The sequence below is a fragment of the Trypanosoma theileri genome (assembly GCF_002087225.1).
Source record: "Trypanosoma theileri isolate Edinburgh chromosome Unknown TM35_Tth_13_V1, whole genome shotgun sequence".
NCBI classification, from domain to species: Eukaryota; Euglenozoa; class Kinetoplastea; order Trypanosomatida; family Trypanosomatidae; genus Trypanosoma; species Trypanosoma theileri.
The window spans coordinates 406,807-419,767 of record NW_021639855.1 but is presented as its reverse complement, the minus strand read 5'-3'; the positions used below and the strand labels follow the sequence as shown (position 1 = coordinate 419,767).

The 12,961-nt window shown below is 38.5% G+C and overlaps 8 protein-coding genes across 8 annotated transcripts; all 8 read left to right on the top strand.

Annotated features, from left to right (window-relative positions):
- Nucleotides 1–534, top strand: TM35_000132590 (uncharacterized protein; the record flags this gene model as incomplete). The annotated part of the gene is made up of 1 exon (XM_029025475.1): nt 1–534. A coding segment is annotated over one exon (534 nt), but the record flags the coding sequence as incomplete, so codon positions are not given.
- A 428-nt stretch (nt 535–962) lies between these two features.
- On the top strand, nt 963–2,354 carry TM35_000132580 (putative oxidoreductase; the record flags this gene model as incomplete). The annotated part of the gene is made up of 1 exon (XM_029025474.1): nt 963–2,354. One exon carries the CDS (start codon nt 963–965, stop codon nt 2,352–2,354), a length of 1,392 nt encoding a protein of 463 aa, XP_028883320.1.
- Nucleotides 2,355–2,614: 260 nt separating this feature from the next.
- Nucleotides 2,615–3,712, top strand: TM35_000132570 (oxidoreductase-like protein; the record flags this gene model as incomplete). Its single annotated transcript, XM_029025473.1, has 1 exon — nt 2,615–3,712. The coding sequence occupies one exon, from the start codon at nt 2,615–2,617 to the stop codon at nt 3,710–3,712; it is 1,098 nt and encodes a 365-aa protein (XP_028883319.1).
- Nucleotides 3,713–4,473: 761 nt separating this feature from the next.
- On the top strand, nt 4,474–4,863 carry TM35_000132560 (uncharacterized protein; the record flags this gene model as incomplete). Its single annotated transcript, XM_029025472.1, has 1 exon — nt 4,474–4,863. The coding sequence occupies one exon, from the start codon at nt 4,474–4,476 to the stop codon at nt 4,861–4,863; it is 390 nt and encodes a 129-aa protein (XP_028883318.1).
- A 210-nt stretch (nt 4,864–5,073) lies between these two features.
- On the top strand, nt 5,074–5,871 carry TM35_000132550 (uncharacterized protein; the record flags this gene model as incomplete). The annotated part of the gene is made up of 1 exon (XM_029025471.1): nt 5,074–5,871. One exon carries the CDS (start codon nt 5,074–5,076, stop codon nt 5,869–5,871), a length of 798 nt encoding a protein of 265 aa, XP_028883317.1.
- A 495-nt stretch (nt 5,872–6,366) lies between these two features.
- TM35_000132540 (uncharacterized protein) lies at nt 6,367–8,802 on the top strand (the record flags this gene model as incomplete). Its single annotated transcript, XM_029025470.1, has 1 exon — nt 6,367–8,802. The coding sequence occupies one exon, from the start codon at nt 6,367–6,369 to the stop codon at nt 8,800–8,802; it is 2,436 nt and encodes an 811-aa protein (XP_028883316.1).
- A 351-nt stretch (nt 8,803–9,153) lies between these two features.
- Nucleotides 9,154–10,725, top strand: TM35_000132530 (Protein X92; the record flags this gene model as incomplete). The annotated part of the gene is made up of 1 exon (XM_029025469.1): nt 9,154–10,725. One exon carries the CDS (start codon nt 9,154–9,156, stop codon nt 10,723–10,725), a length of 1,572 nt encoding a protein of 523 aa, XP_028883315.1.
- Nucleotides 10,726–11,077: 352 nt separating this feature from the next.
- On the top strand, nt 11,078–12,895 carry TM35_000132520 (putative ribonuclease; the record flags this gene model as incomplete). Its single annotated transcript, XM_029025468.1, has 1 exon — nt 11,078–12,895. The coding sequence occupies one exon, from the start codon at nt 11,078–11,080 to the stop codon at nt 12,893–12,895; it is 1,818 nt and encodes a 605-aa protein (XP_028883314.1).
- Nucleotides 12,896–12,961: the final 66 nt, after the last annotated feature.

Here is a 12,961-nt window from a genome sequence, read left to right as displayed (position 1 = left end):
CCCCAATATGGTTCACCGGCCGCTTCAGCGCTGCAAACGGGAACTCAGCCAGCTCAGCCTCAGTATGGATCAGCCGTGGCTCCACAACAACAACAGCAACAACAACCCTCATCAGAGCAACCTGTTCCTCCTTTTGTCCGTCGTCCACTTTCATTAGAGGAAGTTCCGTTCACAGCATTTTTCAACTTCCCTCTTATGGGACGTGCTTGTCCTTTGGATATATATCTCGACGGAAAGACCCCTACACGTGGAACGGAGCTAACTATCCTTAACAATTGCGAGTTTGATGTAATTATAGGCGGTGTAGAGCTCAAACAAGAAGATATGTATTCTACTTCTTCGAATAGTGGACGAACTGTTCCGACACGTCGTTGGCCGCAGCAGTTCCGTGTGGCTGCCAATGGTGGTCGCGCGACCTGCATCATTGCAATGCATCCAAGTTTTCCCAGGGCTTCTTCTTTATTTATGTTGGTGCTTGTATATGTATTCTCTGATGGACGTTTTACCCCTTATGCAGCCCGTTTTTCTGTTTAGAAAAACAGAGTAATGTGAAGATTATTGAGTTTATTTTTAAACTACTTCATTCTGTTAGTAGAAATGATGTGTAAAAAGGAAATTGTATTCCTTAACTGTGTTGGTTACCAAAGTACTACCCTCGTTACGTGTTTTTCAATTACTTACTACCTATTTCTTTCTTTTTTCTTTTCTTTTTCTCTTTATTGGTTGTTGTTGTTGTTTTCTTTTTTTTTTCTTTGCTTTGCTGAACGATATCCTTATTACTGTAATCATTCCAAATGTATCTGGTGTTAGTTATGGATGTACTCACTATCTCTCTGCTTTTTTTTTCCTAATTCCATTTCAAATCTTTCATTCTTCTATTAATATATTGGTTTAATACTCCACAGTGGGGCAAGGGTTTTTTTTCTATTTATTTTTTTTTTTTGTAAGAACAGAATCATAGTATGACATCCGTACCAAAGACGCGTCTGCGTATTGGTGTATTGGGTGCTGCGAGAGTGCTTCGAAAGACATGGGTTGCTATTCATGATGCAGGACATGAAATAACCGTGGTGGGTTGCCGAGATGTTTCCCGAGCACAAAAGTTTGTAGATGAATTGTCTGATTCAGTATCGTTTGTAAACAAACCTATCGTTGGTAGCTATGAGGATGTTGTGATGTCAAGAAATGTTGATATTGTGTACATTCCAATTCCAGCAGCGATCCGACATAAATGGGTCCTGCTATGTGCAGAGCATGGTAAACACGTGGTGTGTGAAAAACCTGCAGCTGCATCCTGTAAAGAACTTGAGGAGTGGCTTCAGCGTCTTGCTGCGAAAAGACTTTTATTCATAGATGGTACTATGCTCTCTCATGGGAAACGTGTCCATGATGTTCGTCATGCCATTGGAGAAATTGGAAAATTGCGTCGTATGGAAGCGCATTTTACTTTCTCCGCTTCTGATGATTTTATACAGAATGATATTCGATTAGATCCTGCACTTGAACCTATGGGAGCGCTTGGAGACCTTGGGTGGTATTGTGTACGCTACTTTCTTCACATGGTAGATTTTACTCTTCCTAGTGTGGCAATGGGACGTGTGGTGCAGCGTAGTGGTCCAAAAAATGGAATTTCCGCCTTCTCTGGTGATCTTCTCTTTACTGTGGACGGAGATCCTGTTTGGGCGTCATTTTTCTGTTCATTCCACTCCGCACATGAGCAACTTGTGCGTCTTCATGGTGATGATGGTATGATTACGGTCCATGGGGCTATTAATCCCACGGATGTGGAGGTGCCTACGTATACGATAGAGCGTGGCACACTTGCGTGGAGTGATGGTCTGCCGACATTCCAGCGAGAAGTGACGTCGCGGCGGTCAGCGGAGGACTGCAGTTTTCAAATGGTGCAGTTGTGGCGGGATGTCGCCGTGGCGTTAATGCGCGGGGAGTCGCTGGCGGCGATGGTGGTGCCGGAGAAGAGTGGCCCGTGGGCCCGCAGTGCGTGGGCAACGCAGCGGGTCTGTGAGGCCCTCCTGCAATCTGCACAGAGCAGCGCAGCGCGGGCAGCAGCGGCAATGGCAACAACAACAACAACAACAACAACAACAGCGGTTGGGATGGGCAGTGAGAAGGGAAATGAGGATACCACCAGTGTAAAGGTGGTGGAATCAGGCGTACGACCAACTACAACTACAACTACTACAGCAACAGCAACTACAGCTACAGCGACAACGACAACAGCAACACCATTGGTAGGGACAGTGGTAAGACCAGAAGCGCCAGTGCCAGTAATGCCGATGCCGCAAATACCAGCATTTGTAGCAAATAAAACGATGACCGCAGATGTGGAGGTGTGAGGGTTTTTCTTTTAGTATATATTGCATTTATTATTTATTTATATTTCGTTATCACTCTCTATAGAGAGGGAGAGAGGTGGGGTGGAGAGATTTACAAGAAAAAAAAAAAGATGTTCGTATCGGTATAGACATAATTTTTGATATTTCTTTATTCTTTTCTTTTCTTACTTTGTAATAATATTCTTTATTGTTTTAAACACAGAGTAAGACCATTTTAAAACAAGAAAAAAAAAAAGGTTTATCTTCACTATCAAGTAGAAATGACACAACCTATCCGTGTTGGACTCCTTGGTGCTTCTGCTATCGCTGGGAAGGTTTGGAGAGCTATTCAAGCCGCTGGTCTTGTTGTTACTGCAGTGGGAAGCCGAAATCCAAGTAAAGCTGAGACCTTTGTACAAGAATGCTCTACTGAACTTCATATTGATGTGGACAAAAGACCAAGGGTATGCACTTATGATGAGTTGGTAACATCTGATGATGTAGACATTGTTTACATCTCCATTCCTGTGATGGAACGTCTAACGTGGGTGATGAAATGTGCACATAATGGAAAGCATGTTGTTGGAGAAAAACCTCCGGCGGAAAATGCCGATGTTCTCCAAAGTTGGCTAGATCAGTTAAGAGTAAAGAAACTTTTATATATGGATGGTACAATGTTCTCTCATGGACCTTGGTTAAAGAAATTATTGCAAACAATCCCACGATGTGGATCTATCCGACGCCTAACAGCAACCCTTACATGGTATGCAGATGAGGAAAATCAGAAAACAAATATTCGTTTCAATCCCGCATTGGAAAATCTCGGTGCCCTAGGTGATTGTGGATGGTACTGTGTAAGAGCTATGCTGCATATCATGCAATTTCATATGCCCATATCCGCGGTTGGACGTATTTTGGAAACAAATGATAAAGGCGCTATCGTTGCCTTTTCAGGTGAACTTACATTTAATCTCGGTGCTGAAAATATTACAGGATTCTTTTATTGTGGCTTTAACAGTGCTGCACAGGCAGAGCTTACCATTTCTGGTACAACAGGAATCATTGAATCTCCAAATATTTACAACCCCATTACAAAACCTCCTGGACATGCTAGTTTTAAGTTTATTGATGCCTCTACCAAAGCATGTGGTACCAAACTGACTGTTAAACGTGATGAGGATATCATTGAAGTACCTGAAGAGGATGGATACTTCCAGGAGGCTGAAATGTGGCGTGATGTTGCGGCTTCTCTTTCGCCTGATGCCGAAGGAAGACTCGTCGCATCTGCAGAGGCAATCCAAAAGTGGGGTCGTATGTCCTGGATGACACAATTCGTTTTGGATAAACTCCTGGAGTCGGCTAGAATGCAGGTCTCATAAGAATAATGAACTAACAGAAAGGTGGGGAGGGTGGGGGAAAGAGAGAAAAAGAAAAAAAAAAGAATATATATATATAATAGTCGATCGTGTATTTATTTTTCATATTTTCATTCTTAAATTATTATGATAGGATATAGGTGGTGAAGAAGGGAGTTGGAGGTGATGTGAAAAAGAAAATAGGATTAGAACTGCTGCATCATCATTGTTTCAGTATATTGTTGAGTTTTTCGTTTGTTTGTTTTTTTTTTCTTAATATTATTGCTTTTTTTTTTATATATTTTCGTTTTATTTGTTCAACACGCAGTCTTTATCGAAATTGAAAAGGTATGGGTGTGGTGAAAAAAGGGGGTTTTGATGGGGGATGGGTAGTGAATAAAAAAAGATAAGTTACTCGCTGGTGAATCATTTTTTATCCCTCTGGATAGTTGGGATTCTCTTGCTAGTTTCCTCTTCTTCAGTTCTCTTCGTGATGAAATAACCCCTTAAATAAGAAGTTTGCAAACGCGTATGTGATGTTGTGAATGACATAAATAAATAAATAGAAATAAAGAAAAAATTACTTGTTTTACTTCTAAATTATTCTTTTTTACTTCAGTTTATTTCTGTAGTACAGACGTGTGTATATATTGTAGTGTACCTTTACTAGTTATATTTATGTGTTACTGAGAGAGAAAGAGAGAGAGAGAGTGTGTATATATATATATATATATATATATATATATATATATATATATACATTTGTACCCTATCTACTCGCTAAAATGCCAAAAAAACGAGTTGTGGTAAATCTATCTGAGAAATACGATAATATACGCATTCCTCGATCTCTGCTTCCTGCTGAGAATAATAATGTGTACACGGAACAGGTGATTCTCTACATATCGCCTCCATGTGTGGAAAATACCTCAGAATGGGATATGCAGCTCGATAACACTATTAATAGAAAGAAGGAGAAGAGGAATAATAATAGTAATAATAATGTGAACGAGGATGATATTATTTCTTCTTTTACTCCTGCTGAAAGATTCTCATCGTGGACCCCGGCACCGCTATTGGGTGAGCAGGATACAGCGAGAGCATCACTTACGTACATGGTGAAACCTCCACGCAGTCCCATCATGCGTGGGAGACTCTCACGTTCACCAAAATAGTTAGATATAGTTGTACTTTATTATTATTGTTGTTGATTTTTTTTCACTTGATTTATTCTATTTCAAACAAAATGTATATCAAATATATATATATATATATATATATATATATATTAGTACTCTTCATTCTTGTTTTTCTTATTTGTAAGCGTATATCTGCAGAATAATAGAAAAAGAAAAAGAAAAAAAGAAAAGGAAGAGTATAGTTGAATGGAAGAGTGTCCTGACGCCGGCAGTTCACCTTCCAGTGCCACGGCAGTCTTCATTCGCGAAGAGAACAGCACCACCGCAGGGTTTGTGCCTATTCGCTTTAACGGCAACATCACTGTACGTGAGCTGGCGGAGGAGTATTGTATTACCAGTCTGATAGAGTGTGATGCCACCGGCTCTGTGCAGCCACGGGCCGTCGCGTTAGACTCCCCATTCGATATTCTGCACGGCGGGAAATATTATATCGCTAGACGTGATGTGAAGGAAGTGGGACTCTCGCCGCGGGTGACGTTTCGGGGAAAGATTATAGTAGAAGAGTTTGATGCGGATCATGCAGTGGCTGCGAGAGAAAATGATGAGAACACTTTACATTCAACAGTACCAGCAGCTGCAGAAACATCAACAACAACATCAATGATGATGATGTCAGGCAATTCTGTGAAGAAAATGGGAATGACACGGAAGCGACGTGAGCGCGATGATGATGATGATGATTGGAATGATGGAATGGGAGAAGGAGTAGGAGAAAAAGGAAAAGATGAGGATAAAAGTGATGAGAATATTAACGGGAATACACATATGTTTGTTCCTTTTGTGGGTGATCTTTATGATGATGGAAATGAGCGACTCATTCAACTTAAAGATGTGAAGAGACTTTGTGAAAATGTAGAGAGTGATGAGGCGGAGTTCAGAGCCCGACATGATAGAGCGGAAACTATTTTAAAAGAAGTGAAAGAATTACTTGTAGCCCTTGCGAATGCTAGTAATGTCTCTGTTGAAGATGAGCCAGGTCTATAATTCTCTTTCTTTCTTTTCCTTTGAAAGGGGCGTAAACATCCAAAGAAGTTTTCATGTTTTTTTATATATTCTCTTTATGGTGTTTTTTTTTTTCTTCTTCTTTCCCGCACCGTGAGATTCTATTCGTTATGAACTTCTAGTTGATATTTAATGATGAAAGAGTCGCCATAAATCTTTTTGTTTTGTTTTTATTTGTATCATAGAATAGAGTTTCTCTCAGCTATTAGATAAACATGATGATGTTTATCACTTGTGTAAACTTGTTTTATTTTTTTTCTTGTTTTGCTGTTGTTGGCGCTATTTTGTTTTTTATTATTCTACTTTCATTGTATCTGTATCTGTGTTTTATTTATTTATATTTTATTATTATGTTGGGCAGATGGGGAGATTCCTCTCTCTTTGTTTTCTCTCTCTCTCTCTCTCTCTCTCTCTCTCTCTCTCTATATATATATATATATATATATCACTCTGAGTATGAGTTGCAGGAAGTAGAGGATGGATATTCTCTCCTCTTCCAAACTCCTTCGCTCACGCTACAGTGAGTGTGTTCCCCTCTTTCATCCAGAAACATTAGCCGCCACTACTGCAGCCCGAACAAAAACAGAACGGGGATCCACAATATATAGAGATGTAAACTCTCATGCGTTAAAGAGAGGCGATATTGCGTTTCTCTCTTCTGTGCAAACACCATCAGAGGTGTATCTTGCTTTGGCGTGTGTGGCCCGTTATCGTGATACTACAATGTTGAGTGAATGTGAAAGAATGCTTGTATTTGTGCCGTATGATATCCCACGAGATGAGATATTTGTAGAAATGCCTATTCTTGCCTTTAAAGAAGGGAAAGATCCCACACGAGGTGAAGGACTGCAGTTGATGGTATTGAATGAATATACATTATTATGTTTTCGTACTAAAGATGGACTCCCACCACGTAAAGGATTATTTATTACATTTCGAACCACAAAGGCACAAGAACTTTTTCAGAATGCCGTGGATCAACTCATTCGTTATCATGATAAGGAAAGTTTATTCCATAATAAATCTCCACCTGTAAAGAGTCTAAATCGTATGGGACCAACAAGAGAAGAATATATAAGAGCAGGAACACCGACGTCTGGTGCGATTATACCTCGTGGTTCTGTATACACAACCATGCAAGAAAGAGAATGGCCAAAAGAAGAAAAGAGAGAAGAAAAAGAAAAAAAAGAGGGAAAAAAAGAAATGGAAGAAGATCGTGGGGCAATGTCTCTTATCAATAATCTTTTAAGAGATCGTGAGAGACGCCGAGAGGCCTACATGGCGAGTATAGGTAAACCAACACATCCACAGCCGTATTTAACAGGACTAACACCATCAACATCAACAAAGACAACATCTTTTCTCAAACGAGAAGATAACAATATCGAATTTAGTGAATGGGCCCAACAACACCAGAAATTAAACCCAACCGCATGGAAAATGCTTGCTGGTGCTGCTGAATCTCAAATGATGTCGGAATGTCAAACCGCAAAAGATAAGGATGGTGTTATCCAACAATCTCATGGATTCCCTAACTCAGATGCGGTTTTCTCTCCATACAATAATGTACCCAGTCTTCAGGCCCGCGAGGATCTTCTGCTGGAGATACGAGCTGCAATGGAGGCAGTTGATAAGATGAATGAAGCCCAGGGACGTGGTGGAGTTAGTTTACTTGGATCAGCTCGGGAGTTTATTCGTCAACACCAAGAGGAACTTTGGCGACTTGAGCAGGGAGAAAATAAATTACATCCGTCTCCTCCTCCATTATTTGATTTTAAACACATGGACACTCGCTCCCCATCAGCACCAACCGTTTTGCTGCAGAAGCAGAAAGAACAAGAAGAAGAAGAAAAGCGAAGACCAACAGTAAGTGAAGTATCCAAAGAGTCCTTACGTCCTAGTATATCACCGTCAGCATTACAGGCGTTTGAGAATATTATTCCAAAGCCAGAACAACAACAACAACAACAAACTGTAATAGAAACAATAGGTACAGTAAAAGATATTGTTACTACTACACCGATAATATCTTCAGAGTCATTGTCTCTGGATAGACACCCTGTAGAGTCTGTTGTATCTATGCAAGGGCCGCAAGTCAAGTTTCAGGAGGAACTCCAAGTTGCACGTGAAACAGAGTCACGTATCTTATCTACATTGCATAAAGCTCCACCAAAGATAATGGGTAACAAACGAATGTTTGGCACCAACCCAAAGGTTTCTACATCTCTGCAACCCGCACCTATCACTCCAGTAGTAAAAGGCGTAGAAAATGGAAATGGTGATAGGAATGGGAATACAACTTCTTCCTTTACAGTAGACGGTGCGATAGCTTCATCGGTGCAGCCGGGCACTAATAACAAAGATGCTTCTGATGTAACTTCTGCAGAGCCTATCCCTCCAGTGGTAGAGGAGGAGAAAAAAAAAAAAGAAGAAGAAGAAGAGATTCCACGCTGTGGTGAGGGTTGGAAGACTGTACGTGATCCGGCGAGTGGTAAACATTACTTTGTTCATACTCTAACAAAGCGTACTACATGGAATATTTCAGATACATTTAAACCCAATTCCTCCAATGAAGAGCAGAAACAGGAGGAGAAAGATACTGTTAAGGAGAAATCAAAGTGTGGTACTGGTTGGCGTGCGGTGTTGGATCCAGGTACTGGTCGTACCTATTATGTGCATAAGATAACAAAGTCGACAACATGGAAAGTAGAGGATACATTTGAGGAGAAAAAGAATACCTCTAACGGTGATAATAAAACCACAGAGAAGCAAAAACCTATCAAGACATCATCATCATCATCAAGTGTATGGGGAGAACGACAAGATCCCTCTACAGGGAAAGTGTATTATTATAATAAGAAAACAAAGCAAACGACGTGGAAGAGGTCAGAGACTGATTTGGATACGGCGTAATCACTACAAGGAATATTAACCATTTATGAATTAAACCTCCATGGTTTTATTTCTTTTTTTTTAGATTTTTTTGTTATTATTGTTGTTGTTATTTTTTCGTTTGCTTTTCAAACCTCCTCTTCCAGATACACATACACATACACTCAAACACGGAAAAAGTTGAAGTTATATAGTACGGAGTAAAAATAGAGGGAAAAAAGTGGGATAAAGTTTCGTTCTTGTAGTACAGTTTTTTTTTTTTTTGATTTGGATTACTATTACTTTTCTACTGGTTGTTATGATAATAATATTCTTCTCGTGGTTTCTTTCTTTCTTTTCTTTTTTTCTTAGTTGTATAGTGTAGTAGAGATAATGGATATTCTACGTAAAATCCTGGTAGTGCAACTTTCGCGTGTTGCGACGACTGTCAATGATGATGCCACAGAATTAGTACATTCATGGCAACCTTTGCAGTTTAGACTTTCCATAACTTTCTCTAATGAAAATGGAGAACACTCCCGTGATGGTGGTGCGTTAATGGCAAGAATGGGGGAAAGTGATTTTGCCTCCTTGTGGCGTAAACTCTTTCACACGGTGCGTATTGTACCTGTTGTGGTCCAATCACAGTCATCAGAGTTGTCAAATGAGGATAAAGGGGCATCTATACAATGGCCACAGGAACAAGAAAGAGAAGAAAAAGAAGAAAAGGGAGAAGAGAAAAAAATAAAGGAACATGAAAAAGAGGAATCTAGAGGAGATAAATTCTTTTCTTTTGGAACTCCACCGTTTTGGAGTACTACCTCATCTCCTATGGAGAGAAATAGTGCCTTTTCCTCCTCTTCCACCTCCTCTGGGTTAACCGTCGTAGCTGGAAAGATTCTTACCGTAGTAGAAGGACCTGATAGTAATATAGCTATTCAAGAATCTTTATCCTCTATCTCTAGTGAACATTCTACAGATTTAAAGAAAACGATTCCTAGTTGTATAACTTCTGTGTATAACTTTAATCATACCCTACCAGATTTAGAGAATTATAATGAAACTGTTACTATTGGTTATGTACTACTACTTCCTCTCCTAAGTGAAAAAGAATCCCCTAATGAAAAGGAAAAGGAGAAGAAAAATAAAAAGGATAATATTATTCTTCGTGCATTAATAGCATCAGAAGAACAATCCATGATCTGGTATAGACCTTCATCTATAGTATTGGGAACTTGTTATTATCGAATGCCAGTTGGTAAAGTTCTACAGTGTACTTCTACCGCGCGACATACAGCACATTTATCTGTTTTAGTAAATGTTAACGTAATGAATATTATTTCTGTTCCTATTTGTATACAAAAAGCATCTTTTGATATATTTTCTACCTGGATTGGAGATACTCTCGGTAGTCTTTCAAGTGTTCCTTTGTGTTCTGAACAACGAGCTGCCCCACGGGGTGCAGATTTGAAAGCTTTGGAATTATTACGTCAAGCTGTCATGGTAACTCCTATAGTAGTAGATGATTTTAGTATTCCTGTACTTTTGGAACCTGGAGAATCTGTGGGTTTTCAATTTTCTATTCGAGTTCAACCTCATATGTGTTATTTACTTGAATCTCATTCACTTTTAGAATTATATGGTAAATTTGTAAAGAGTCCTCCAAAGGAAGTGGCAGAATTTGATACTAAAACTTCTTCTTCAAAACCATCAGTTACAAATGTCTCTTCCCCTTCTCAATCTATTGCGGCAACGGCAATTGTTTCCCCACCAGAGAGAGTTTCTCGGGATGAACTTCTTCAGGTATTATCATGGAGTTTTACTTCTCATGTTTATGTCTATTACAATATTATGTCTTCAAGAAAAGATGCATGTTATTCTATATCAAAACAAGGGGATGGAGTAGATACTCAATCTGGACTTCATCTTCGTCATCCTGTGCGTTGGTCTATGCTTCTACCATAACATTGCTGTGTTTTAGGTTCTTTTTTTATTCATTTATTTACTTGTCTCTGGGAGAGTTTTGAAAATACATTTAATACCCGAGAAGATTTTTTTTTCTTTTAGTTTTTCGTGTGCTTATTTCTTTTTTTTGCTATCTAGTGGAATATATATATATATATATATATATATGAACAAAATGTATTTTTCTCTCTCTTTTTTTTTTTTAGAGATTTTTTTATTTTTAAGAAAGGAAATAAAAGGGATTCATTAAGAGGGCTTATTTGTTCCATTAGTGTCAACTCCTGAAATTAGTTAACTAGATTAAACTTTTTTTTGTTATCACAATTAATTGATTCTTTTTTTATTTTTAATAATGCAGGTTACCAGAGATAATTTTCCTGCAATATTTCCAAAGTTTGTGGAGTTGTTGCAAACCTGTGATTTTTACTCCTTTGATGAGGAAATGACAGGTATTAACACACCAGAGTTACCAGAAAGTATGACAGATTCACCTGAAGAGAGTTATCGGGCCAAATGTACTGTAGCTAGTCGATATAATATTATTCAAGTTGGAATATGTCTTTTTCATAAGGATAATAAGAATAGTAAATCTACACCTACGCAGTATATTGCTCGTCCTTTTAATTTTATTCTCTTTCCTAATCATTCAGATGACTTTACAATTGAAGAAAGGTCTAGAGATGTGGTATTAAGTCCTTCTTCACTTGCATTTCTTCGTCGGCATGATATGAATTTTCAATCTTGGATTTATTATGGTATAGCGTATTGTGATAAGGTACAAGAAGAAGCATTACGAAAAAAACACCAGGAAAGGTATAAGGAATTATCTCAAAATAATAATAATAATAATAATAATAATAATAATAAGGATCAAGGTATAGATATTATGACTGAAGAAGAAAAAAAATGGTTTGATAACGCTGTGTCTACGGTTCGTACTTTTTCTGATCGAATACAAGATACATTAAATCGAGTCAAAGAAAAAAATAAAGATTTTCCATTAAGTAAAATAGAATTAGCTGCTACAATGGATCTTTTACAATCTAGTGGACGAGAAATTTTTCTTACACCTGTAAAAAGTAAAACTGTTCGTGAATATTTTAAACAATATGTTGAAAAACATTTTAATAATGTTTTAATTTCTTTTAGACGACAAGGTTCATCTTTTACCGGAATTGTTCGCGCTATATTTCCTGAGGAACGTGCTCGTTTAGAAAAAAAAGAGGAAAATTTTAAAAAGCGTGAACTAACAGATATGTTGGGTTTTCGTTTAATTTTTAAAGCTCTTGTAGAAAGTGAAAAACCTTGTGTGGGTCATAATTGTTTTGCAGATATCCTTTTTTTATTTGCATCTTTGGAAAGTTCATTACCTGATACTTTACCAGAATTTAAAGAGCGTTTGGGAAAAATGTTTCCTATTATTTTTGATACTCGGTATATTGCAAGTCGTCAAGATTATTTTCCTCTAGGACGGTTTGGATCTCGTTACTTGGGTGGTTTCTTTGAAGAATATGGATTTAATTCAGCCAATATACAAGTAAAACTTCCTTTGGGATTTGAGGCATATGATGCTATGACGACTGAAAAAGGAGAACGAAATAGCAGCAGCAGTGGTAGTAGTAGTGGCAACAACAACAAGAACAATAATGGATTAACACATGAAGCGGGATATGATGCTTTATTAACAGGTACATTATTACTTAATCTACTTGCAGAAATGGGAGGATATGATGTAGCAACCGCTCCGAAAAACGTTATAAATCGTGTAGCCTTATTTCGTTCCCTTTACGCATTGCGTCTTGATGATTTGAAGGAAGATGAATACCTTCCTGAAAATGGGGTTTTGGAACTTCGACATGAGAAAAATATAAAAGTTCATCATATTGAATCCTGTTTTTTAACATTATCGTTTCAAAATGTTTCACTTTACACAATTGACGAAACCCGAACCTTGGCAGTACTTCCGTCTTCATGGTCTAAATCACCTACTTTGGTTGGAGAAAATAAAGATGCCAAATGGCTTTCTACATTCATCACGTCACGTTTTCCACAGTATTTTGAGGCATCTTTGTACGACCCTGCCCGAAACAAACCGGGAATGGGCGTCGGCCCCTTCCGAACGACACCCAAAGCTTTGATGCGGGCGGCATTGAAAGCGGCCCTGCGTTGACACGGGTTCGGGGTGGGAAAGACGGCATTGGGGCAAACGGAGAAGGAAAAAAAAAAAAAAAAAAGA